Source organism: Pleurodeles waltl, chromosome 3_1, assembly GCF_031143425.1.
Source record: "Pleurodeles waltl isolate 20211129_DDA chromosome 3_1, aPleWal1.hap1.20221129, whole genome shotgun sequence".
Taxonomy (NCBI): Eukaryota; Metazoa; Chordata; class Amphibia; order Caudata; family Salamandridae; genus Pleurodeles; species Pleurodeles waltl.
The window spans coordinates 1,031,755,766-1,031,781,757 of NC_090440.1; the positions used below are offsets into that span (position 1 = coordinate 1,031,755,766).

The 25,992-nt window shown below is 42.6% G+C and overlaps 1 protein-coding gene across 1 annotated transcript in view; it reads right to left on the bottom strand.

Moving 5' to 3' along the window:
• LMLN (leishmanolysin like peptidase) overlaps positions 1-25,992 on the bottom strand; it is a 407,342-nt gene that overhangs the window by 119,200 nt on the left and 262,150 nt on the right. Inside the window, exon 13 of the mRNA XM_069224294.1 lies at positions 16,764-16,896. Within this exon, the coding sequence (XP_069080395.1) occupies positions 16,764-16,896 (133 nt within the window). The remainder of the gene's footprint in view (positions 1-16,763; positions 16,897-25,992) is intronic.

Below are 25,992 nucleotides of genomic sequence, written 5' to 3' on the forward strand. Positions count from 1 at the left end.
CTAAATGTTCCTTTGGTAGATGATGGTATGATGGGGGCATGGCAGGAGGAGAAGTCTCGAAAGGGAGGGAGTAGCCCCTTCAGACAATTCCAGTCGCAAGCTCTAGGCCTACCCATACAAGTGAGGTACCATTCTGATCTAAAGACTTGGGGGAAAGCTGAGTGGAAAGAAGTTTGTAGCCCCACTCAGATTCCAGAACTTTGCATCGTTGAAATGTGAGGAAAATGTGTTTTTTAGACAAATTGAGGTTTGCAAAGGATTCTGGGTGATAGAACCTGGTGAGAGCCCCACGTCACCCCATTCTGGATTCCCCTAGGTGTCTAGTGTTAAAGTATAGGCACTAGGCCTACCCACACAAGTGAGGTACCATTTTTATCAGGAGACTTGGAGGAACACAGAATAGAAGAAGAAATGTTATTGCCCATTGTCTTTCTCTACATTTGTGCCTTCTAAATGTAAAACAGTGTGTGAGAAATAAGTCATTTTTAGAAATGCCCTGTAATTCACATGCTAGTTGGGTATCCCCCAAAATTCAGATGTGCAAATAACCACTGCTTATAAACTTCATATCTTGTGCCCATTTCGGAAATTCACAGGTTTGCTTGATTCGTGTTTTTCACTCTTTACATTTGACCAAATTAATTGCTGCATACCCATATACAATGAAAACCCATTGCAAGGTGCAGCTCATTTATTGGTTCTGGGTACTATGGGTTCTCGAAGAACCTACAAGCCCTATATATCCCTACCACAAGAAGGGTTCAGCAGATGTAATATTGCTCTCATAAATCTGCCATAGCTGGAAAAAGTTACAGAAGAAAACAGAAAGAAATGTCTTTTTTTCAACTCAATTTCAATTTGTTTTTAGTTCAACTGATACTTTCTATAGGAAAACCTTGAAGGATCTTGTTGAATTCAGAATTGTGTCTACCTTTCAGAAATGTTTAGCTGTCCGCAATCCAACACTGGTGTCACACCCATTTCTGTCACTAGCTAGAAGGAGGGTTAAAAGCACAAAAGTGGGGTATGCACCAGTAAAATGCCAAACCTGTGTTGAAAAATGTGGTTTTCTGATTCAAGTCTGCCTGTTCCTGAAAGTTAGGAAGATGGTGATTTTAGCACCACAAACCCTCTATTGATCCCATTTGAAGGAAAAAAAACATTCTTCTGCAGCAGTTTTTGTCCCATTCACCCCCTGCCCCCCCCCCCCCCCAACACAAAAAAAAAAAAACAGTATTTTGGCTACTTTATTGGACGCCTCCAGGAGATTCCACAAACTCAGGGCACCTTTAGGATCCCCAGGATTTTGGAAAAGGAGGACGCAAATTTGGCGTGGACAGCTTATGTAGACAAAAAGGTATGCGGGCCTAAGCACAAACTACCCCAAATAGCCAAAAAAGGGCTCAGTACCGTGGGGGATTTGAAGGCCTAGAAGATACGGGGTTACGCAGTTGTGCATGACTTGTGCATGCTCCAACTCAGAAAGCTAAGACATGTGATCTAATTGAGTGATATATGTATCAATTGAGCACCAACACAATAACTGTTTCAAGAAGAGATATATTACAATTTTGAGGACCTCCATTTGTACTGTCTTCTTTCATATAGATGATTTGTTTGCAAATTCACAAAAAACAAGAGCTGCCTGGTATGAAGTGCAACATCACTGATGATGGGCAAACAATGCTAATCGGTTAGCTGAAAATAGATCCACTGATATTACAATGTAGACATTAACTGAATTTGAACAATAAATTCAAAGATGCACAATTTTTGAGTTAAAAGATGGATCAAAATATAACCTTTCTAAATATTGACAACATACAGGATATAAACCGGCACACAAGGGGACACTGACAAGTGGAACTCAATGCATATGCTCACTAATTTGAAGAGTTCTGTACTTGGGGATCCGGTCTTAATGTTTCGTGGGTCCATTTTAGTTAGTCGCTTGGGCACAGTGATAGCTTGGCTTGTGGCGTTTGCCCTTTCATATAGTTATTATGCTCTGTACTTCTGTATTCATTTTTATTCATTTTATTATTGCCTCATTTAGTCATTTAGTAACATTGTTTTAATTTTATCATCATCTGCTACTCTGCGAAAGTGTCATTATCAGTGCTATGGATGACATACTTTGCATCACGTTTTTTTCCTTGGATTCACAAGAACAGAATGTGAGGTACAAAGAATAATATTTTGTATTGCCGGCCCTAAGACTGCATAAACAGTCCAGAGCTTAGCTACATACCAGCGTCAGGCTTCTGTGCATGAACATAAACATGCATCCTATAATAACATCCTGTATGACACAGGGCATTAGAGGGGGTTCCAAGCCAGAATTTCCATCCATGCTGCATGCCGGTTTTCAGTGGACCTCAGCCTTTGTGTCTCCACGGATCCTGATCTGGAGACTGCCAGCCTGGTAATGGGGGTGGGGCGCCCTCTCATGGACATTTATGGCTTACATCGCCATGATCTCGCTCAGGGGCTAGAGATTAGGCTTTTAGGTAGAAATTGTATACTCAAGTCATGACAATATGTTTTTTTTTTTGGGGGGGGGGGGGGGGGGGTTGTGTATATCTATCTATCTATCTATCTATATATATCTATATCTATATCTATATCTATATATATATATATATATGGAAAATGTCACTTACCCAGTGTACATCTGTTCGTGGCATGAGACGCTGCAGATTCACATGCTGTGCATTATCCTGCCATCTAGTGTTGGGCTCTGAGTGTTACAAGTTGTTTTTCTTCGAAGAAGTCTTTTCGAGTCACGAGACTGAGGGACTCCTCCCTTTCGGCTCCATTGCGCATGGGCGTCGACTCCATCTTAGATTGTTTTCCCTGCAGAGGGTGAGGTAGGAGTTGTGAATATAGTAATTGTGCCCATGCAATGGAGTAAGTATGTATGTACATAATGTGTTTTAAAAAGTATTTATTTAAAATTTTACAAGTTTACAGTTTTTATGCAACTTAAACGGCTACAGGCTCCCGGGGAGGTGGGAGGGCGCATGTGAATCTGCAGCGTCTCATGCCACGAACAGATGTACACTTGGTAAGTGACATTTTGCGTTCGAGTAGCTGCAGATACACATGCTGTGCATAGACTAACAAGCAGTAATCTCCCCAAAAGCGGTGGCTTAGCCTGTAGGAGTTGAAGTTGTTTGAAATAATGTTCGTAATACAGCCTGTCCTACTGTGGCTTGTTGTGTTGTTAACACATCTACACAGTAATGTTCTGTGAATGTATGAGGCGTAGACCATGTGGCTGCCTTACAGATTTCTGTCATAGGTATATTCCCCAAAAAAGCCATTGTGGCGCCTTTTTTTCTAGTGGAGTGTGCCTTTGGTGTAATAGGTAGATCTCCTTTTGCTTTGATATAGCAGGTCTGAATACATTTCACTATCCATCTGGCAATGCCTTGTTTGGATATTGGATTTCCTGCATGAGGTTTTTGGAAGGCTACAAACAATTGTTTTGCAAAACTGTTTTGTTCTATCGATGTAATACATTAGTGCTCTTTTAATGTCTAACGTATGTAAGGCTCTTTTGGCTACCGAGTCTGGTTGCGGAAAAAAGACTGGGAGTTCCACTGTTTGGTTTAGGTGGAATGGTGATATGACTTTTGGTAAGAATTTGGGATTTGTCCGAAGAGCTACTTTATGTTTATGTATCTGTATAAAGGGTTCTTGTATAGAGAATGCTTGTATTTCACTTACTCTTCTAACAGATGCGATAGCTATTAGGAAGGCTACTTTCCAAGTTAAATATTGCATGTCACAAGAGTGCATGGGTTCGAATGGTGGTCCCATGAGCCGTGTTAACACAATATTGAGATTCCACGAAGAGACTGGTGGTGTTCTCGGGGTATGATTCTTTTTAATCCCTCCATAAATGCTTTGATGACGGGGATGCTAAAGAGTGATGTTGAATGTGTAATCTGCAGATAGGCAGATATTGCTGTGAGATGTATTTTAATAGAAGAGAATGCTAGTTTAGATTTTTGTAAGTGTAATAAGTAGCTTACAATGTTCTTTGCAGAAGCATGTAGTGGTTGAATTTGATTATTATGGCAGTAATAAACAAATCTTTTCCATTTGTTTGCATAACAATGTCTTGTAGTAGGTTTTCTAGCCTGTTTAATGACCTCCATACATTCTTGTGTAAGGTCTAAATGTCCAAATTCTGAGACTTCAGGAGCCAGATTTCTAGATTGAGCGATGCTGGATTCGGGTGTCTGATCTGTTGTTTGTGTTGAGTTAACAGATCTGATCTGTTTGGTAGTTTGATATGAGGTACTACTGACCGGTCCAGCAGTGTTGTGTACCACGGTTGGCGAGCCCAGGTTGGTGCTATGAGTATTAGTTTGAGTCTGCTTTGACTCAATTTGTTTACCAGATAAGGAAGGAGTGGGAGGGGGGAAAAGAGTAAGAAAATATCCCTGACCAACTCATCCATAGTGCATTGCCATTGGACAGAGGGTGTGGATACCTGGACGCAAAGACTTGGCATTTTGCGTTTTCTTTTGTTGCGAATAGGTCTATTTGTGGTGTTCCCCAGCGTAGAAAGTAAATTTGTAGGATTTTGGGGATGAATTTCCCATTCGTGTGTTTGTTGGTGAGCTCGACTGAGATTGTCGGCCAGCTGGTCTTGAATACCTGGGATGTATTGTGCTATTAGGCAAATATGATTGTGAATTGCCCAATGCCAATTTTTTTGTGCTAAGAGACACAGTTGTGAGGAGTTGTTTGTTGAGGTAATACATTGTCGTCATGTTGTCTGTTTTGACAAGAATGTGTTTGTGGGCTATCAGTGGTTGAAATGCCTTCAATGCTAGAAACACTGCCAACAGTTCTAAGTGATTTATGTGCAGTTGTTTCTGTTGAATGTTCCACTGTCCCTATATGCTGTGCTGGTTGAGGTGTGCTCCCCACCCTATCATGGAAGCATCTGTTGTGATAACGTATTGAGGCACTGGGTCTCGGAATGGCCGCCCTTGGTTTAAATTTATAGGGTTCCACATTGAAGCTAGAGGTGTGTTTGGCGGTCTATCAACACTAGATCTTGGAGTTGACCCTGTGTCTGTGTCCATTGTGTTGTTAGGCACTGTTGTAAGGGCCGCATGTGTAGTCTTGCATTTGGGACGATGGCTATGCATGAAGACATCATGCCTTGAAGTTTCATTACAAACCTCACTTGGTAGTGTTGGTTTGGCTCTAAGTTTAATATTGTATTGCGGAACGCCTGTACCCTTTGTGGACTTGGAGTGGCAATCGCCTTTTGTGTATTGAGTATTGCTCACAAGTATTGTTGTATTTGGGATGGTTGTAGATGTGATTTTTGGTAATTTATAGAGAACCCTAGTTTGTGTAGAGTTTATATCACGTATTGTGTGTGTATAAGACACTGTTGCGGAACACGTATTGTGTGTGTATAAGACTGTTGCGGAGTGCTGGTTTTTATTAAGCAATCGTCCAAGTAAGGGAATACGTGCATGTGCTGCCTTCTGAGGTGAGCGGCTACTACTGCAAGGCATTTTGTGAATACCCTTGGGGCTGTTATCCCGAATGGTAACACCTTGAATTGGTAATGTACGCCTTGGATTACAAACCTTAAGTATTTCCTGTGGGAAGGATGGATGGCTATGTGAAAATATGCATCCTTGAGATCTAATGTTGACATGTAGTCTTGTTTTTTGAGCAAGGGAATCACGTCTTGAAGTGTTACCATGTGAAAGTGATCTGATTTGATGTAAAGATTCAGTGTCCTGAGGTCTAATATGGGTCTCTGCGTTTTGTCTTTCTTTGGAATTAGGAAATACAGGGAGGAGACCCCTGTTCCTTTTTGATGATTGGGTACTAGTTCTATTGCTTGTTTTTGTAACAATGCTAGGACTTCTAGTTGTAACAGGTCTAAGTGTTGTTTGGACATATTGTGTGCTCTTGGGGGCACATCTGGTGGCAATTGTAGGAATTCTATGCAATAACCATGTTGGATAATGGCTAGGACCCATGCGTCCGTAGTTATGTTTTCCCAGTTGTGGTAGTATGCGGTAAGTCTCCCCCCCACTGGTGTTGAGTGGTGGGGGTTTGTGACATTGAAGTCACTGTTTGGTTTGAGGGGTTTTTGGGCTCTGGAATTTCCCTCTTGCCTTTGGGAATTGTCCACCCCTGTATGTTCCTCGAAAACCTCCTCTTTGATACTGGCCCTGATATGTGGGTCTGACTTGTGAGGTGGAAGGCTCTGTGGTTTGGGGAAAAAACCCCCCTTCTAAAGTGCGGCTTCCTAAAAGTGCCTCTGCTCTGTGGGGAGTAGAGCGCGCCCATGGCTTTGGCCGTGTCTGTGTCCTTTTTTAGTTTTTCTATTGCCGTATCCCCCTCCGGCCCAAACAATTGTTCTTGGTTGAACGGCATATTTAGCACAGCTTGATGGATTTCTGGTTTAAAACCCGAGCTCCGTAACCATGCGTGTCTACGAATGGTTACCGCAGTGTTTACTGTCCTTGCTGCTGTGTCTGCCGAGTCCATTGCAGACCTTATTTGGTTGTTTGAAATCGTTTGTCCTTCCTCAACAACCTGTTGGGCACGTTTTTGGTACTCTTTGGGCAAGTGCTGAATGATATGTTGCATCTCGTCCCAATGTGCCCTGTCGTAGCGAGCCAGTAGAGCCTGAGAATTGGCAATCCGCCATTGATTAACTGCCTGTGCTGCCACCCTCTTGGCTGCTGCATCGAATTTCCGACTTTCCTTGTCGGGCGGTGGTGCGTCTCCTGAGGATTGGAAGTTTGCCCTCTTTCGGGCTGCTCCCACTACCATTGAATCTGGAGTTAGTTGCTGTGTTATAAACACAGGGTCCGTTGGGGGAGGTTTATATTTCTTCGCCACCCTAGGCGTGATGGCTCTGCCTTTTACTGGGTCCTGGAACACCTGTTTGGCGTGTTTTAACATGCCTGATAGCATTGGCAAACTTTGGTAAGAGCTGTGAGTGGTTGCCAAGGTGTTAAACAAAAAGTCGTCTTCTATGGGCTCTGTATGCATGGCTACGTTATGAAAAGTAGCTGCCCTTGAAACCACCTGCACATATGCAGTGCTGTCCTCTGGTGGTGACGGCATTGCCTGGTAGCAATCAGGGCTATTGTCTGAGACCGGTGCATCATATAAGTCCCATGCATCCGGGTCATCTTGTGTCATCCCCGTGTGTGTCGGCGACTGCATTGGGGGTGTTGCTACCGGGGACAGGTGTGGTGAATGCAATGGTGAAGGCTGTGGCGAAAACCTTGGTGGTGTCTTGTCTTTTACCACCTTTGCCCTTGGCTGCATTTCCGTCTCCTGGAATGCTAGTTTTCGTTTCATTTTTATTGGAGGAAGAGTTTGGATTTTCCCCATGTCCTTCTGTATATGCAGCCTCCTCTGGGTATGGTCTGGCTCTCCCATGCACAGTTCTTGCTCAAATCTGTGCTCTTGCAGTTGGCTAGAAAGGCCATGCCCTTCTGTATAGGAGCCTGTTTTCGGCTCCGAGGCTGCATGTTTCGACACCGAAGGTTTCGGTACAGTCTTTTTCGGCTCAGAGGAAACCTTCCTGACTTTGGGGGTCTCGAACTCTCGGTGCCGAGATGGTTCGGAGCTGGTATCTTGACCGGAGTCGGATGTCTTCGGCTGCTGGGAGGCCTTTTTCGGTGCCGATGTTTGGTCACCATGTTTTCGGGTTAAGCCATGGCCTGTTAGCGGTGGCATCCCCTTGGCCTTCATTATTTTCGAGTGAGTCTTTGCCGGGGCTGATTTACTAGTTTGTTGCTGCGTTTTCAGCTGCTCGCTTTCTGACTCGTCCGAGTCTGAATCTCGAATGGAGAATCTCTCCTCTTTCTCGACGTCGATCTGTTCGGCCGGTGTCTTCTAGCTCTTCAATCACGTAGTGTCTTCTTCGATCGAAATGCCCGACAGCCCTCGCAAGTATCCTCCCTGTGTTCCAGAGAGAGAGACAGATTACAGACCAAGTGTTGGTCTGTAGAAGGATACTTTGCGTGGCAATTCGGGCAGAAACTGAAGGGGGTCCGGTCCATGAGGTTTAAAGATGGACGCGGTCGGGCCGACCAGGCCCTGCCGAAGAGTGGAAGCCCCGAAGGGCCGCCGGAGTGCTTCTTTTTTCGGTGTCGATGTGCTACCACTAAACCGGTACCGAGCGCGAACAATACAGTCGAATTTTCTGATAACTAGCTAACTTTCCCGATTCGAAATACGGAGCGAAGAGGAACACGTCCGAACTCGATGGCGGAAAGAAAACAATCTAAGATGGAGTCGACGCCCATGCGCAATGGAGCCGAAAGGGAGGAGTCCCTCGGTCTTGTGACTCGAAAAGACTTCTTCGAAGAAAAACAACTTGTAACACTCCAAGCCCAACACTAGATGGCAGGATAATGCACAGCATGTGTATCTGCAGCTACACATGCCATCGAATATATATATATATATATATATATACACATATACACATACATACATACATACATGTGGAGAGAAAAGGATGAAGCTTGCTTCACCACCATTTCCCTGAGGGGTCTTCAGAGTTCCACGTGCAAGGCTTGCACATATGATCTTTGCCGGTTGGGTTTTGGTATGGTGGTGCTAGAGAGCGGGAGGGTTGGGCCAATAGCTGCCAACAGGTGTGGGAGTGACTCCGTTGCCTACAACGCAGAGGTGCTGCCGCCCCAAATCCAGCAGTCTTGTTGGAGTACGAGTCCTTATGACATGGTGCCACCAACAATGGTGTAGGCACTAATTTTACAAGTCTCCTGAGTATCTGTCACACACACAGAAGGTGCCCTAAGTATCATCACACGAAGACATCCATGGTCTTAGGGGCAATCCTCCTCAACTAAATAGGGAGTACCTATCTAGGCTCTATATTGTTCAAGCTTGAACCATAAAAGGATTTTTTCCCCCTTTGGTGTTCCCAACCCTAACACCTATTCTTTAATATGGCAAATCCTGTAAACAACTGGGATAACTGCAGACAACCGTCACACAGTTTCTTTCAACCCATGGCTTAACAGAAGAGGGCAGGGATGTCACTATCATCATGGAAGCCCACGACGTATATAGGACAGAAATATTCTACTCCTCGGTCAGCTTTCCTGAAAGAGGCAAATACACATACATTTCATGCATACCAAACAGCAAACGTACAACAGTACCAAGCTTATCAATACTTAGAGATAACTCTCTCTTATCAAAACCATCAAATCCCGTGATATTAGGTCCTTTAGGCAATGATGGACCACCGTGGCCAACACTTAGTATATACACACCACACAGCAATGCGCATGCTATGCAAGCATCTGACGTACGCATACTTAATGAGCTAGCAGCAATATACAGTTGAGTGATACAAGTCATAATGCGCACCTTGAACACCGGCCCAGCAAGGGCTGCTCCAGCTGCCCATTAAAAGGCCGTTCCGGGAATGAATCCATGAACAGTCCACTCAATAATGAGAAAAGCACTCACAGATCAGGAGAAGATTCCGTTCTGGATTGCATAATAAACAAACCAGCTGGAAGGACTCCAAGACAAACATAGAATTCTCACCACATGCTTGCTGTTTGGCATAGTCCCCTCAACAGAGGACTGTAACACTTGGGGTTCAGTCTTTGCCGCAAATCTACACTACCACCTTTGGTACCCCGACACTCGCCAATTTACCAGAAGTGTTCAAAGAAGTTCAAAAGGAACATGGGGCTGCCTTGGCCCTGGATTTAGGGGATGAAACTGAGACACAATTTTGGCCCAGTATCTGCAATTATTTTAAGTAACACTAAAGGGGAAGCATCAGCATTGGCCATTCGCCAATGGCTTTGAGAGATTTCTCAATAGGAACAGGAGCACAAATTGCCAAAGGTTATTTCTGAAACCTATAGCACTGTAGGAGAGGACAGACTGGGGGCCAGGCCCAGTAAACCACAACTACAGAGTAGCACCCCTAAGGAAGGTACTTAACAAGCAGAAGATGGTTCTAAAAAACACTGGTATAAACAAAAACAAAATAAAGACAGAAGAAGTCAGAGAGTAGAATCTCCGCAAACCGGAGACCTCTGAGAAACGATATACTCTCCGAAATAGATAAACTTTAAAAACTCTTGATAGATACCAATATACTGATGCACTTCCCTATCATTCCTTTCCAGACAAATGGAGTGAGAGAAGTTGATGTCTGAAACGTGAAGTGACTACACGAAGCAGAAGAAGGACTTACAACGTTCCTCGGAAGTTAAAAAAATAAATAAAAAAAAAAAAAAAAGAGGCCAAATCTTCTCAACAAAAACAACAATTTAAAAAGAAAAAGGTGGCTGCAATTTCAATCAAAAATGCCAGATATGCTGAGAATGTTGTTGAAGAACAGGACGTGGGCAGTGACTCTGCTAGACAACAAGGCACAGGTCACGATTTGTCTCCAGAATCTTATCAATCATCTGGATGTGACAGCAACTAACGACTTTCCGGTCATCGAGAAAGCAGACAGGCGCATCTCCTCACTCAACAGGGTTTATGAATTAAATAACTAAATAGAAGGAGACATAGAGCGCACTATTGAAGTAATATTTTGGCAAATTGTAAACTGTGATATTCTATTGGCAGAAACAGATTGGCCACCTGAATTTGTCTCCAGGCTTCTACATGGGTAAGATAGCATTTTGCCTTCTTTCTCAGTTCTAGTTCCAGACTCTGTAAAGGAAACCTATGCCACTGCCTGGGCTCTGGTACAGGCTTCTGTGCTGTTCGCAACCACATAGGGTGGGATAAACATTCTCCTTACCATACCCTTTAGAACTTCACCACAGCCTCAACCTCAATATCCTGCTTAACAGGAGGCTAAAGCTCCAGTGAGAGAGATTCCCACACAACTTGTGTACCAGGAAGTAATTTAGCCCTGTGTCTCTGCAATGAATAACCTGTTATTTCCGTTGCCAAACCAGATCATTCAAATAGAATAGTCTTAGATTACAGACACTTTAACAGTCACATGCGCAACTATGCAATACAAAACCGACACAGCAGTAAGCAACAACATAGTGTGCAAAAAATAAAAAAACAACCTTGGATATGTCCAATGTTTTTTTCTGCAAGAATGCAGCACCTGAAAGGCAGGGACTTAGCACCATAAGCTCATTAGGTTCGGAGTAGCGCGTTTGTTGGTTACTTTAAGAGTATAAGAACAGCCCTGGGTTGTTTTTAGCCCGAGTAACATCAATACTACATGAGATTGATCCTGAGGCGTTGTCTTACATACATGATATTTATCTCACAGATGATGACCTCAACATACATCTGGCCAGGGTGGATCGGATTGTGTTAGAATTCGCCACCCAGGGCTACAAATTCAATTTCAAGAAAACTAAAATTGTTTTCTTAGGTATCCTATATCAGATATAGGCAAGAGCCTAGCCTCGCACTTTCTAGAAAAACTTGCTCAACTTCAACCTCCAAATACCATTAAGAAACTGCAGTCATTGCTGGGTTTCTTTAACTGTGGCAGAACATGCATACCTGATTATGCACAACACAAAACCACTCTATGATTTGATTAGTCCAGAATTTTCAAGCAAACACTGGATAATAGAACACACCCATTCTCGGAGAACTGCAGAAGGAATTCGAGAAGCAAAACATTTACGCACCCGTGACAGCAAAACAAACATTGTCATCAGAATAACTGCTGGTGCCATCTGCTTTCCCTATGTCACATTCAAAGAAGGTGACAGTACCCATAGCATACAAACCACATTTGTATTCCAATGTAGAAGAAATACTGACTGCTGTTCAGATGGCCATCATCAAGGAGAGGTCACTTGCCCAAGAGAAACGCATTATTGCCATCACCCCAATGTCAGCCCTCGAGGAGGTCACCAAAGCAGGCGTTCCAAACGCAAAAGCATTACATCCACGTTAGATTCAATGGGCAATCTCCCTGACTGCCACTAATGCTGATTACATATTTGACCCAAAACGTCAGACCCAAGAATTCCTCCAATAGGAACAGGAGTACCCCGCACCTTCTAATATAATGTCATTAGACCATACCAAACTGTAATTTACACAGATGATTCGGCTTAACCAGCTGTAGTTACTAAACCTCAATACTCTGCAGTGGTAAGCGGAGTGATGAGGGATGGTACATTCCACCCTCAAAATACCTACACACAGGCCCCAGGGGACTGCACTGTACAACTGGCAGAGCTTAAGGCTCTTGGCCTGGCACTGGAACATACGTATACTGACCAATCAACACTAATTGTGTGTGATTCGCATTACTGTAGCCAGTCCTATAATGACTACCTAAACCAATGGCACCTGAATGGCTTCAGAGATTCCAAAGGGTACACCATCAAACACAGAGACTTGTGGGGGAGGGTAGCAGACCTTTGGTACAGACTACCAAAAACTCATGTAGTACATACACTGGGCCATCAACGTCTAGGGATACACATTGTAGTAAACTCTTTGGCTGATTAAGCTGCCAAATCTGCAGTAGCTATGGCTTATGTTGCTGCAATAACTCGCTCATAGACTAGGTTGGATAATAAGACGCTGGCTGCTGTGAAAGCTTCATCTGACAGCAAACCTTTCCCAAAAGCATTCCCTACAAAATATTCCTACCATCTCAGTGCTTAGAACATTGCATTGACAACCATTCCAGTGGTAGGAGATCAAATGGTCCACAACCAAGACCAGAGAACAGATCTCATCAAAGCAGGGCATGAGGGTGTTGCTTCGGCTCACGCAGGTTTAGCAGCTACAATATCACTATTACAAAAACGCTCTTGGTAGCCAGGATTTTACCAGCAGACCAAGCAATCCGTCCTTTGTTGTGACATTTGCCAGCAAATTAAAGGGTTTACCAAACGCCCACCGCAGACATCCGTTCTAATTTCCAACAAATCACTACAATGTATGTACCTGGACCAATGTGGTCCCTTACAACCTGATGGTGCATACAAATACATCTTAGTCGCTGTTGATTCTTGTTCTAGATTCCTGTGGGCATGGCCACAAAGGTCAGCTGATGCTCAGACGGTTAAAGATTTGCTAGTCTTCATCGGTATATATGCGATTGCAGCATTCCACTCGGACCAGAGCCCTGCCTTTGCCTCTAGGGCATCAAGGGACAACATGAGAACAATGATTGTTCAACTCCATCATTCCTCCCCCTATCATCCCAACAGAAACAGCGTTGTGGAGAGTAAGAACAAGACTTAAAGCAGTCCTCAACAGCGAGAGTTATAGGTTCAGGCCGTAGATAGCTTCATCACCTAGATGGGGTGGGGAGAGCACTAAACATTCTGCACAGAAGGTACTTGGGAGGTGGCACCCCACGAGGTCCTTTTTGGGATACCTATGTATGTCCCTGATCTTGATGGTTCTGGCGCAGTGGCAGCAGACACACCGTTTGACATAAATTAAAGTGTCACTGTTTTACAGGTGCTACAACAATTTTGTGATGAGAAATCATCTCCCTGTGCCACCACCTTGGGAATAAGGGATTTGCCAACAACATATACAGGCTGAATTGCTAAAGTAGGGGATCTAGTGCATGAAACGATTGCTGTGAAAAAGGAATATGACCCTTCCTACAGAGCACCACTTCCAGTCTTGGGAACACACAGTACCAGAACTGTCATCATACCACCATTGCCTGGTTCCAAGGAAAACAGATTTGTCTCAATTGATAACGGCAAATTGCACCATGTGGCTGATACTGCACAGTGGACCCATAGGTCCTTCGGGTAGTGCCTGCTCCCCTCTTACTACCCAACAGGTTGTACTTCTTCAAGCAGTAAATAACGTTTCTTCCAGCACCAGTGCTACAATTGCCTCCTCAATCATGGGGAAGGTTGAGAATAAGCTTCTGCTGCTTCCTGTCACCACTTCATTGGCAAACACTGTCAGAGTTGTGGAACGTTCTTATTCCATTTCAACCCAGACAGATGATATCATTTACTATGAACCACCACAAAGGGTTCCATCCACCCATTCTGCACCGACTCCTGTGTTTGCACAGACTGCCTCTGGTTATTTCATCGACATTGACAACGTTTCTTCTGACTCATCTGATGCTGCAACTGAGACTGTATCAAAAACATGTAAGCTGTCAGTATGGCTTAAGAACAATTACTTAATTTATCCATGGTACTATCTGTGAATACTGTTGATATTGCTTGCTTCTCTGCTTTGGATTGGTTTCTTATTGTATTTTTCCTTCTGATAAATTGCCATTTTCTTCCTGAATGCTCCGCCATTGAGCCTGTGGATGAGGTTTTAACACCTTACCTATCTTCCCCTAAGGTGCGAAGAGACTTGTCCCTTGTGAACATTTCAGCAGTTCCGATTCCAGATAGAATTGTGTGGGACAAAATACCTTTTAACATATACTGTCCTAATGAGGCCTTTCAAATTCCATATGTGTTTAAGATTTCAATGAGTGATGTAATTGCACCTGGTACTGTGTCTGATGACTAGAATGTTAAAACAGTTGATTCCGTGCTTTCTGAGCTTAAATATTATACTGTATTTGAAAGTAAAGTAATACATATGAACACAGTGAATTATGGGGACATGTTTTGTCATCACTGTTACAGACATTCCTTTCTGCACCGAACCAATGCTCCACGATTAGTTTACAATTACACACAGTGGGAACATTTCTCAACACCACCTTGGGGAAGTTCCAAAACATATGTAGATATGTTTGCGTATTGTACTGGGCATGACACCAGCAATGCGGAGTCGTACTATTTTAAATTACCACCTTCCAGAATGAGGAAATTATTGCTAACTGACACAAAATTAATCTACTCAGATTCTTTTGTTTCCCATTTTGCTGTGGAAGGCTATGAGTATTGGAAAACCACTACTGAATAGAAAAGTATATGGGGAACAAAAGATTGGCAAATACATGGTAGGGAAGCTTTGTTTACAGCGTGCCTTATTCCTTTACAAATTACACTGCCCAACAAACATCCTGTTTGGGGTTCGCAAAATTAAAAGAATTGAACATGCCCAGTATCCCCACACCTGCTAAAACTCACAACTGGCAAACATTTTTAAATCACACCGAAGAAGAACCAGCTGCTTGGGTTCAGAATAGTAACTAATTCTGCACGTTCGAGTGCTGGCCGGTGGTTATTATGGCCAATGGGCACAAATGAGTGCCAGGCACGTTTTGTTAATTTCCTGTGTGTGCGTAAGAGACTTGTATGTGGAGAGAAAAGGGTAAGGCTAGTTCGACCACGATTTCCATGAGGGGGCTTCAGACTTCCATGTGCCAGGCTCCCACAATTCACCTTTACCGGTTGGGTTTTGGTGAGGTGCTGCTAGAGAGCCGGGAGGGTCGAGCCAACAGCTGCCAACTCATGTAAGAGTGACTCAGTCACCAACAACGCAGAGGTGCTGCCATCCCAAATCCAGCAGCCTCTTGGAGTACAAGAGTCCTTATGACAAATGCATGCTAATTCATTAGCAGAAACAGAGGTAAGATAAATTGGATTAAGCATGAGTGCAATTGTCAGGACCACATAAATTCTAGAGTAAGTGCCACGTTCAACACTCTAATTTTTGTTGATAATATTAATATGCATTACAGGACTGCATATAACAATAGTATGTGTTTCTGAAATATGTGTTGTATTAAGTGTGTTCAGCATGAGAGCAACAGGCTGAAAAGCAGGCACCAAAATAAATGTGAGTTTTCTTGCTTTATTCATGCAAATTGGTGGACTTTGTTTTGTGAGCAATATTGCCACATCTTCTAGTTTCTGTTGCTTCAGCCAGCTAAAGAGACATGATCATTTAGTTGAATATTAGCCGTGTATGCAGCTATCAGGCAATGCCTTATCTTCAAAATTCACTTGTAATTAGAATTCAGTTTCCTTGCTAACGAAGTGCAAATGTAACGAGAACAAATATTTCAGAGATGTTTAAATTAAAGTATGTTTTCAGCTGGGTGCTGCAAAGAGAGGATTCAAAGCAAATAAGTCCCCCACCTCAGACATAGAATTACTGAGAAGAGGAAGGTATATAAACTTCCTTAAATAGTCTAGTCAGATAAAGAAACCAATTGCTGTGAGGCACTCTGTCAGTAGGACATAACACCAAAGACCTTCTGTTCTGCAGGTGTGCATGTGTATTACATGGCTCAGCAATAAACAGCACAATAAATAACAATAGGACGCAACAAGGCAAATGGGGAGATTTAACCTAATTGGTTAAGAACCTGCGATGAGCAATGTTGGGGTCATATATTTTATTCACCTTAATAGTATTCATTAACACAAGGGTATTTATCATTATAATAATACATCTAACTCATGAGTTATACATTTTGTGCACATAATAAACAATGATGATTATAAAAAGTCTAAGGTGTGTTTGTCCACAGACTGTGGGGTCCCGGGTAGGGCCCTTTATATTTACCCATTTTACTATATTTAATTTACCAACAGGTCAGTTAGATTCGAAGCACCCATTAATTTATGTAAATACAACACAAAGAAGGAGTGGGGAATGAAACTGTGTTGCTTTTCTCTGGAAAGATGGCAGTATTCCTTTTTTGTGCTAGTGGAAGAAGAAACAACCTAAATTTTGTATTCAACATTTTATAACTACATTTACTTAATTTGAATGTCAAAAGTTCAAGTCTTGAGCACGTGAAAAATAAAATCAAGGGGACATATTTTTGTAAAGGAAACATATCTACAAACCTGATATTCCTGGGGTAAATGCTTAGAAAATCTCTGCAAATTGCATACAGCTACTGCTCGTTGGTCCTGTCTGCAGGTTAACTGTAATGGATTGCTTCTCAGTGTGTCACAATACGGCATCAACAATTTTTTCCTGTAAAGAAAGAGGTTTTAAAATAAGGCTACCTTTATTCAAAAAGGCTACAGTAAATGCTTCATAAGAATCCCAGCCTTTTCCCCTTCTATAGCTTCCAATGAGTCACACACAAAGTAATTTCTTCCAATATCTTACATTACTTTATTCTTATAGGTATTTGTAAAGTGTATTATCACTTTTGAGGGTATCCTTTGGGTTGGTGTGCTCTTCTAGGTGAAAGTTAAGCTCTCCAAAAAGATGACATTGCTAGCATTTTTTTGCTGTTGCTTAAATCTGTTTACTGAACATTTCAGTTTATACAATTAAAAATCACATATATGGGAGCTAAAATTTCAATGTATTATCTATTACCATGTACAGTAATGATAAATGTCTTTGTAAATTAAAAGGAGGCAATGTTTCATATAATACAGTTCTGCAGGATATAGAACACGTGACTTACAGCATGAATTGGCATACTAGCAACGTGAATGGTACCCGGACAATACCAACTGTTGTTATAAAAACAGTTTCAAACAAGATTACAAAGGAAGAGGCAATTTAAATAAACTGGCCCACACCAACCCATGCAAGAGATGAGTATCGAGATGCAACACTTTACTCAAGGAATTAGTAAGTACTTATGGATTGGTCAGTGCTGGGCATGAGGGCATGTGGCAGGGTTGACGGGGGAGCCTGTGCCTGCAGTTTCATCTGTGCTGCCTAGGGAAGTAAGCGGTTTGCTGTCTAGCATTCTGGAAGGACATTAGAAAGTTGTCCCAGTGGTTGCTGAGAGGGTGTTTGTGCAGTCCCAAGGTGTCCTCTCTACGCAAACCTATGTTTTCTGCATGGGCACACAATATCAAGGATTGCTCCCAGGTAACAAGGAGGGGAAGAGCAGGTGACTTCCATTTACAGGTAAGCAAGCGTTTGGCTAGCAGGAGGCCCAAATCGAGAAAACATTGCTAGCATTGATGATGAGGGGTGAAAAGAAGTCTGATGTCACTGGCGAAATTGGTGGTCTGCATACAAGGCTTCTACTCACAAAGAAGTTAGCTGTGATATGTATCTTGAACATAAGGTGCTCTGTGTAGCTGGTGGGGTTGTCCGTGTAGGTGTTGCAGCTGACGGTCTTTGAATAAGATGGAAACTCTGCCTTCAGGCTTTGCCTGGCAATCTTTTAGCTGGTGGGGATGGCTGTAACGATGCCTGGGCAGAGGATGGGTTTAGCCATGTTTCTGTGAGGAACGGGTCTGGAACATGGTCTTGCAGTAGGCTCCTTATCTCTCTGGCATATTTGGTGAGTGTAAGGAAATGCCTTTTTTGCATGTTCAAACCCACAATTTTGGACTAATGCGGTTCATTTTCAACTCAGAGTGCAGAGAGGCCTACTAACCAGATCCCAGTGCTAGTGTTCTCTCCCTTTACAAAGTGTATGTTGAATTGGATTCCCCAATTGACAGAGAATGACTTATTTATAAGTCCCTATTATATAATACCCAGGGTACCCATGGCATGTAAGGCAGAGCATCCACACCCAGGACTGCAGTATTGATTTGCCACCCTGTGTGTTACATTGTACAAAATGGTTCCAAGGCTGCCACTGCAGACAGGAAGGGCAGGGGTAACACTGCTAGTTCGACTTGGCTATTCAAACCAATCGCAAATCTCCCACTTTCTTCAACAATATTTGTACGTCTCTCCTATGAAAGGCTAGTGAGCCCTAAGGCAGGGAGCTCTATATTATTAAGTTGAATATGTATTTATTAGATATATGCTGGCAGCAAGACTTCCAAATTGTTCTTTCTGCTGTGGAAGGTTTAGAAGCGTGATTAGCTAGCACAGAGTTACCAGCTAAGCACTCAGCCTGGCTATCTTCTGAATGGGACCACTGATATGATTACTGTAAGGGGTCAAATTGTGGCACTGAACTTGACTTGATGCCCAAGTCGAATTTAATTTGCCTATTATAGAAATGAAACTTTTTAAAAGTTGTACCTCTGTGATCCAGTTTGTCTATGACCTCACACAGTCACTGGACACCAGGCAGCTTTCTGCCCTCCTTGGGAGTGGGGTGAACGACTCCCAGGCTTAGTAACAATAGCAGCCTGCTACAGGGTGAGGTATTACCTCACCTTCAAAGGAAACCACTCAAGGTGTTAGCCTAAAAGGCATGCCTCAAAGGTGAAGCCGCCAACAGTTGTCAGATGGCGATCGCTCTCATACTGGCTGTCCTTTGCTCAGGTAGACAGGCTGGCGGCAAGGACAGAGAGGGAAAACCAGTGCTCAAATGGTAACCCATATGCAGCTACACCTCTAGGGTGGGCAACTAAGCGCCTAACATCCAAGGAAGTCTCCAGACAACTTGACAGTGAGCAGAATAGTGCACTCTTGGATTGCGAGATGCCAAACATAGCCGGAAACATGTCACAGAGATGGAAGGGACCTAGTAACCCATTGGCTAGTCAACGTGTGATCCCCAAGAGCACTTTCTGGGCATGAATATGGCACGCTGAACCCTTAGCTCATGCCGGAACTGAAGGGAGGACTGCCTTGTTTACCCCCTGAATTTGGAAAAGAGAGGCTGCACCATCTGCTGGGCTGGACCTGCCACACCCTGGGCTAGCAAAAAAAGAGGACTGTGTCTTTGGCTCCTGGCTTAGGGAAAAGTCACTCCCAAGCCCCAGATCAAAAAAGTGGCCCTCAAGGGTTTTTCGGTTGATCCCCGAGAATCAGCACCAGAGCCAAACTCAGCAAGTAAGGAGTCATTTCTGAAGAATCGCCGCTGACCACTGCTGGGCACTTCAAAGAGTCTGATTATCGACAGCCAAAAGTTGCACCTGTGTCTGTCAGACCCAAGAGGGTCATCTGAGTCTAGACTGGTCGCCCAAGAGGGACACCAGCCTCCTCCAAAGGATATCGTTGGGACCGGTGTGGACACAGACTGGTAGCCAAGCTACAGCTGGCCTTCTACTGGCTGAAAGTTCTTTAAGAGATCCCGACCTCTGTGGCCAAAGCCTCCCCTAACTGACCCGTGGATCAAGTAATAACCATAAAGTCACCTTTGTCTACCGCACAGCACTCAGAGCTTCCTTGAGCATCTTCCATCTCCTGCATTCGAAGCATCAGGGCCATTTCACTGAAGTCTCTCGTGGCTGTGCTGTAAAGTTTGGAAACACTTTGGTGGCCAAGTAATTCTCCAAATACTCCTTATTGCCACGCATCCCCTTCCCCCTTCAAATGTTCCCCCCTGTTGGATTTAGTCGCCAAAGTCAGGCTGGAGTAGTCGAACACAAGTCTTACAAACTTTTCAAATGTTAACAACTTTACAGTTACCAATGTTTGTTTGGAGTTAAACTGAGTTTTTCAATTTCTTGAAAAATCATTATTTTTTTAACCCTCCAGTGGATTTTGTTCATCTCGTACTCTAAAAATTCATAAAAATATAATAATATTTTTATAAATTGGTGTCTGATTTCTTTTGTGTTGTGTGGCTTTTTTATTTTGTTGTTTGATACTGTTGAGTGCTTTACACTAGTTATTTTGTTTAAGCCTTGCTGCTCAAAGCCAGAGCTATCCAGGTTGGAGCTTTACAAACCTATCTGGACCCAAGACAGTTTTTGCGAGTGTATTATACAGTAAGGTCACACAATCATACCATATAACACACCATGCAAGCAAGTGTAGTGTGTTCCATGGGCAGTCTGTATGAACATGAGTGGGTGCCTGGTTTGTGTGAGAGTGAGCAAGTGGGGGTGTGTTGTTGTGGGAGTTGTGGGTGTCAGGTGTGGGACAGTGTATGCAAACTTGCAGAAGAATGCCTGAGAACTTACTGGAGAGTGCATTGAATGCTCAGTCAGTATTGTGCGGTGTGGCAGCACTGCAGTGAGTGGTGGCCAGAATTTAGAGAGCAGAGCAGCGTGGCAAAGTCGCAGGCGGAAAGACCAGCATTCCTTGTACTGGGTGTGGTCCAGGCCTGTCAGGCAAAGACGGGATGGTCTTAAGCGCACCTTTGCAATGGCCGCCATTAAATAGGACCTGGGAAGGAGCACATGGGGCAGTGAGAAGTGTGCAGATGGATGACGAGAAACAAACTTCGCTTACTTGACTTCTTCTTTTAAAGACTTCACTTACTGTGCAGATGGAAATGCAGTGATGTTATTCCCTGTGTAGATAGATTATGGGAAATGAAGTCCTCTTGCATGGCTTCTACTTTGATATTTTCATCAATGGAATTCTACATGCAGGGGAACATTCTTTGGCTGTTATTTCCCCGACTTCATAGTAACAACTGTTGCCTTCTTGCCTTACCTCATTCTTGACCAGATTCTTTTCACAGTGAATTTCCTTCCAAAACAATTACTCTCTCCTCTGAAAACCTTTGATCCCTTCTGTAATCTCTCTTGCCTGGTACTTTCCCTGGCCTTGCAACTGGAGTACTGTCCAGTAAATGCATAACAATACTTCTCCTCCAAAAATATGTGGGAGATTGCCTACGGTTTCAGTCATGCAATGCCCTTCGCCTTACACTTTCTGGATTTGCTACTACTGCTGCTAACCCCCCAAAATAAATCATGGTTAGTCAACAATCCACATAGTTTCCTGAACTGTTTGCTCGTTTCATTAAATTATGTGACTCTACGTTAACCCCTGATAAAAAAAAAATCCACTCATCCTAAGAAGATCATTGAGAAACTTTGATAATGTCCACTCTGAAAAGAGTAAGAATTACAGAGTTGATATGTCATGCACTATCAGACAAATTCAGTTATTCTTGCTCTAGAAGAATAGGTTACATATCTATAAAGTAAGTTCTCTAGTCTGTTTGCCTTTCTCAGATCTACATAATTGTTAGAATATCCTTATACGCCCAGGCGAGAATCTGTCTAACGATGCACAGGCAGTATATCCATGTTACTTTAGGGCTCAGGCCATCCACAGTCCAAAAATCTTTACTACAGGACTACTCTTAATTTTTTCCCAGGAGAGTTGTTATTGCTGCCTTGCTTATAAAAATGTGTGGGTGCCTACTTTCAGTGATTTCCTATTTCTGAAACAAAAGGCATTACATAAATAGGTATTCAGAGGCTTCAAAATTTTTAGTCCTTCAACATAAAATTTCAATTCTTCTGTGCATTCAAGATGTATTCTAAGGAGTGGATAGATTTTGAAATGTAGAAAACATTATGGCCCATTTCATGAGAAACTTAAGGCAACAATTCACAAAGACCTAAAACAGCCCTATCCCTGTGAAAAAACATACACAACTGTTCTGCTAAACATGCTTGGAACTTTCTGAATCTTTCCCATTGAAGGTAAAGCAACAAATAATGCAGCTTCACAGAATCATAAAATCAAACCAACTTATAGTATTTTTAATACTGAATGATTACCACAACAGAAAAACAAAAGAGGAAACAATAACAGAGTAGAGAACAGCTGAGACCACACCCAAGGTTAAGGTTTCTGATTTGCTATACCATATAATTTATTTATTTTTTTTAAAACAAAGGTTTTTATGTTTTTTTCTAATGTAAAACCAAATAACGTATATTTACTGACTGACAAAGGCAACCAATCATTCAATAGATGTGTTAGCTTTATAAGAACTGAAAACTCGAGATTATTTTCCTGTGTACGTTCTCATTTTGAGGGGTAACTTGGAGGACGTGGTCTTTGGAACAATTCTTAGAGAAAGGGAGAATATCAAAAATGTCAAAATACAACATAATGTTCACAGTCTTCTGCAGGCCAATCCGTAAGGTCAACACAATGGATTCAAAAAGAAAATAGCTAATCTACTAACCATAGTGGAAAGCTTCAAAATTCAAGGAAAAGAACAAATCCTGTTTCTTAATCCGCAATGATCATTTAACAGCCAGCTTAACTGTCGATAATCAACCCCTACGCTCCACCCTACGTATCACACAGTTATCCACAGCTTCTCATGCATTATTGTCAAGTAGCAATACATCGAGTTGGGCTCATTCAAATCCATTCTCTCCTAATCCCATACCTGTAGTCTTACCCCAATAACTTTTACTATGAATGGAATGTCTGAAGATCCTAATTGTTAAACAAACCAAGACATCAAGCTAAGAATGTGTACTTCAAAGCGTCCTCGGACAGTGAAATTACTTTTCTAGGACCCATCCAATCATGGATGCCAGTACATCTTGGACATGAGCCCACTAAGATATACACGGATGCAAGCTACAATATAACACTGAGGATTGGCTCAACTTGTAACTTGAAAGTTCAGTCATCACTCCTTATAACATAGCAATATCTCAGCTTCTACAACAACAACTTCCTCTTCTTCGATGAGCATACAAAAAGGGAATTCTAGTCTGGTGGGTACAAAGTCAGCCCACACCATTTGTATCAAACCCTTTATACACATCAACAAAGTTTACTAAACAATACAAACCTAGTCCTCTTTCAAAATGACAGCATTACCCTCCTCGGCAAACTCCATGGCTGAACCCTAACCATCTTCAAGACTATCCCGCAGGTAGATGTACACTTTATAACCTGTCTTAACAAGTGTATTGATATCATACCGCCTCCATAAGCAAAAAATGACTGACAAACTGGTGTTTGTTGGTAGCAAAATGAATTGCTTCAGAGCATTCAAGTTCCTGACATAGGGCAATTTAGCAAATCTCCCCCAAATGTGTGGATGTATGCTGCTTTAGTGTAAGGTTATGTATTCAATAAAATGACTTCCAGAACTTCTGCTGCAGAAAGTACTGGGTCAAAGTCAATCACTGACCTTCAAGGCATGAACAATGGAGGAGTGAAGGCTAGGGTGAATTACCACATTGCTCATTAGTGACTGAAGGTTCTTCTCTAGAAGTAGAGGCCATAGTTGTACTCAGCAGACATCTAGAAGACGTCAGTAATGCAAACGTACTGCCTGTTCCAGAGCCATTATATTCACATTTGGTTTATGATAACCAATCTTCTGATATAAATCAGAATTCAGAACAACAGAGAATGTGCAGTGCAGACCTAATATCCAATCAAATTGCAGCACCATCCTACTACTACTCCCCTGTGGGAACTGCTATTGAAAAGTATGTCCTGCACCTTCTGGTAATGCAAGTTTAGAAAAAAATCAATGTTTGGTTTGCTCGTTTCCTGGAAGAACATTTCTGCTTTGTTTGGGAGAAGTTCCCATTTGTGATAAGTCACTGCTTGTCTGGACAGACTGGTTTGCTGGCATGTACCTGTTCCCCATTCAATGAACTGCTACTAGTCACCAGCCCTTGTTCTGTTTGCACAGGGTTCTGAAATCTACTCCCCTAGTTTTTTGCTGATGTAGAACACCCATTTGATTTTTATCGGACAGTATCTCTGCTTGATTACCTTGCAACAGTGACAAATAATGTTTGGGAAAAGCCAAATCACCCTCACTTTAAACAGTTTTATGTGGAGAGTTTGCTTGAGCCAAGTCCACAAACATAGATAACTGTGTGCTAGGTCACTATAGACCTACTTGCACTGAACACAGAGGGCCACTGTACAGACTTCAGACTGCACCAAGCAAGAGGGATCAGTTATTTGTTAAACATTATGACAAATGACTCAGGACTGCCATGGGTGACTGAATCAATTTTGTTGAACTGACTACTCCTGTATCTACTGCTACAGAAATGGTCTGACCTGCCCTGATGTGCAGAAAACTTCCCATGAACGAATTGAAGATTCCAAGCAGAATCAAGAAGAACTTGCTTTTGTTGATGAGGAAGATCAAATTGAGGATAAAGGTGGTTGAAGTCTCCAAGTGCTGTCACAAAGATTGTGCAGTGGTACTTTTAGCAACAATTGCCAAGACCCGGGTAGACCTCAATCCTCTCTGGCTCTCCTCCACCATCTCCCTCATATATATTCTATGGGCTACACCCCGTTGAGCAAAACTCTTAGGTGTCCTCAGAGGGTGTATGTCTATATGCCTTTTGTAGTTTGGAAGATAACAACCAATCCTTAAGCAGAACCAATGTCTTTTTTCATGAACTTTTTTAAACAAATCACAGATTATGGATAGAGCGTAACACCCCCCCCTTTATTTAGGTACAAGGACAAATTTCAAACAACATCGTTTGACTCTCTCCAGTATCTGCACTCTTTATATCAGACTCTTGTTGAGTAGCAACAAAATATCCATCAGCATGCTTGCTTGTGTAGGGGTACAGTATAGAGGGAAAAGGGACATTCTTATGGGTGGGGCATTTCTCAAGAAGGTAAGTGCCTCACTGAGTGATAGACTAATTACGCAGAGGTAATTCTATTCAGGTTTTCATTAAAAGCATCTGCTCGTCCACCAATGAGAGAATTGTGAACTTTGAATAAGAAGGACCTAAACCAGTGCTGATGATAGGGTGTTAGAGGAGGGAAAAGTAGCCGGTTCCTGCAGTCTGCCAAACACCAAGACTTCTGAAGTGCCAGAAAAGGTAGCTAAGGAGTTTGCATCTGCTGACTCTTGTCTGCTAAACCTGTAGCCAATGAATTTTCTGTCTCATTATTAAAAGTAGGGGTGGGCGGAATTTTAAATTTTGCCACCTGAACTGGAGGAATTAAGTAATTCTGTGTTACTCCTTTAACATGGAATTACAAATAAATTCCACCTTTCCCTCTGCAGAATTAATCAGCACTCTTTGGTTTTTAAACACTGCAGGAAGAGGGAGCAGTCCCTTTATGTTTAAAAAAACATTGCAAATTAAACTTTAATATGCAGTGATTGGTCAACATACAGGACGGCTCCCTCCTCACATACACAAAAGGATTTTCATATAAGGCCACTCAATCAGATAATGAAGGGTTCTTATCTTGTGAGCAGCAGCAACAAAAGAAGGAAGAGAGCTGCAGTACTTGTCTTTATAGCCTAGTGGAATGTTTTATGGTTCAAATGTTCTATTATTATTGAAAAGGCTCAGTCAATAGATAAGCATTGCAAGCATATGACCAGAGCCAAGAAACATATTAAAACATGTCATAACATCCCTAAACCTTCCCCTCCCACACTCCCCCGGGGTACTCACATGCATGCCTGATACCAGGGCTGGAACAGTCTTATGAAGGGCCTGCCTCAGAGTTTGCATCTCCTAGTGT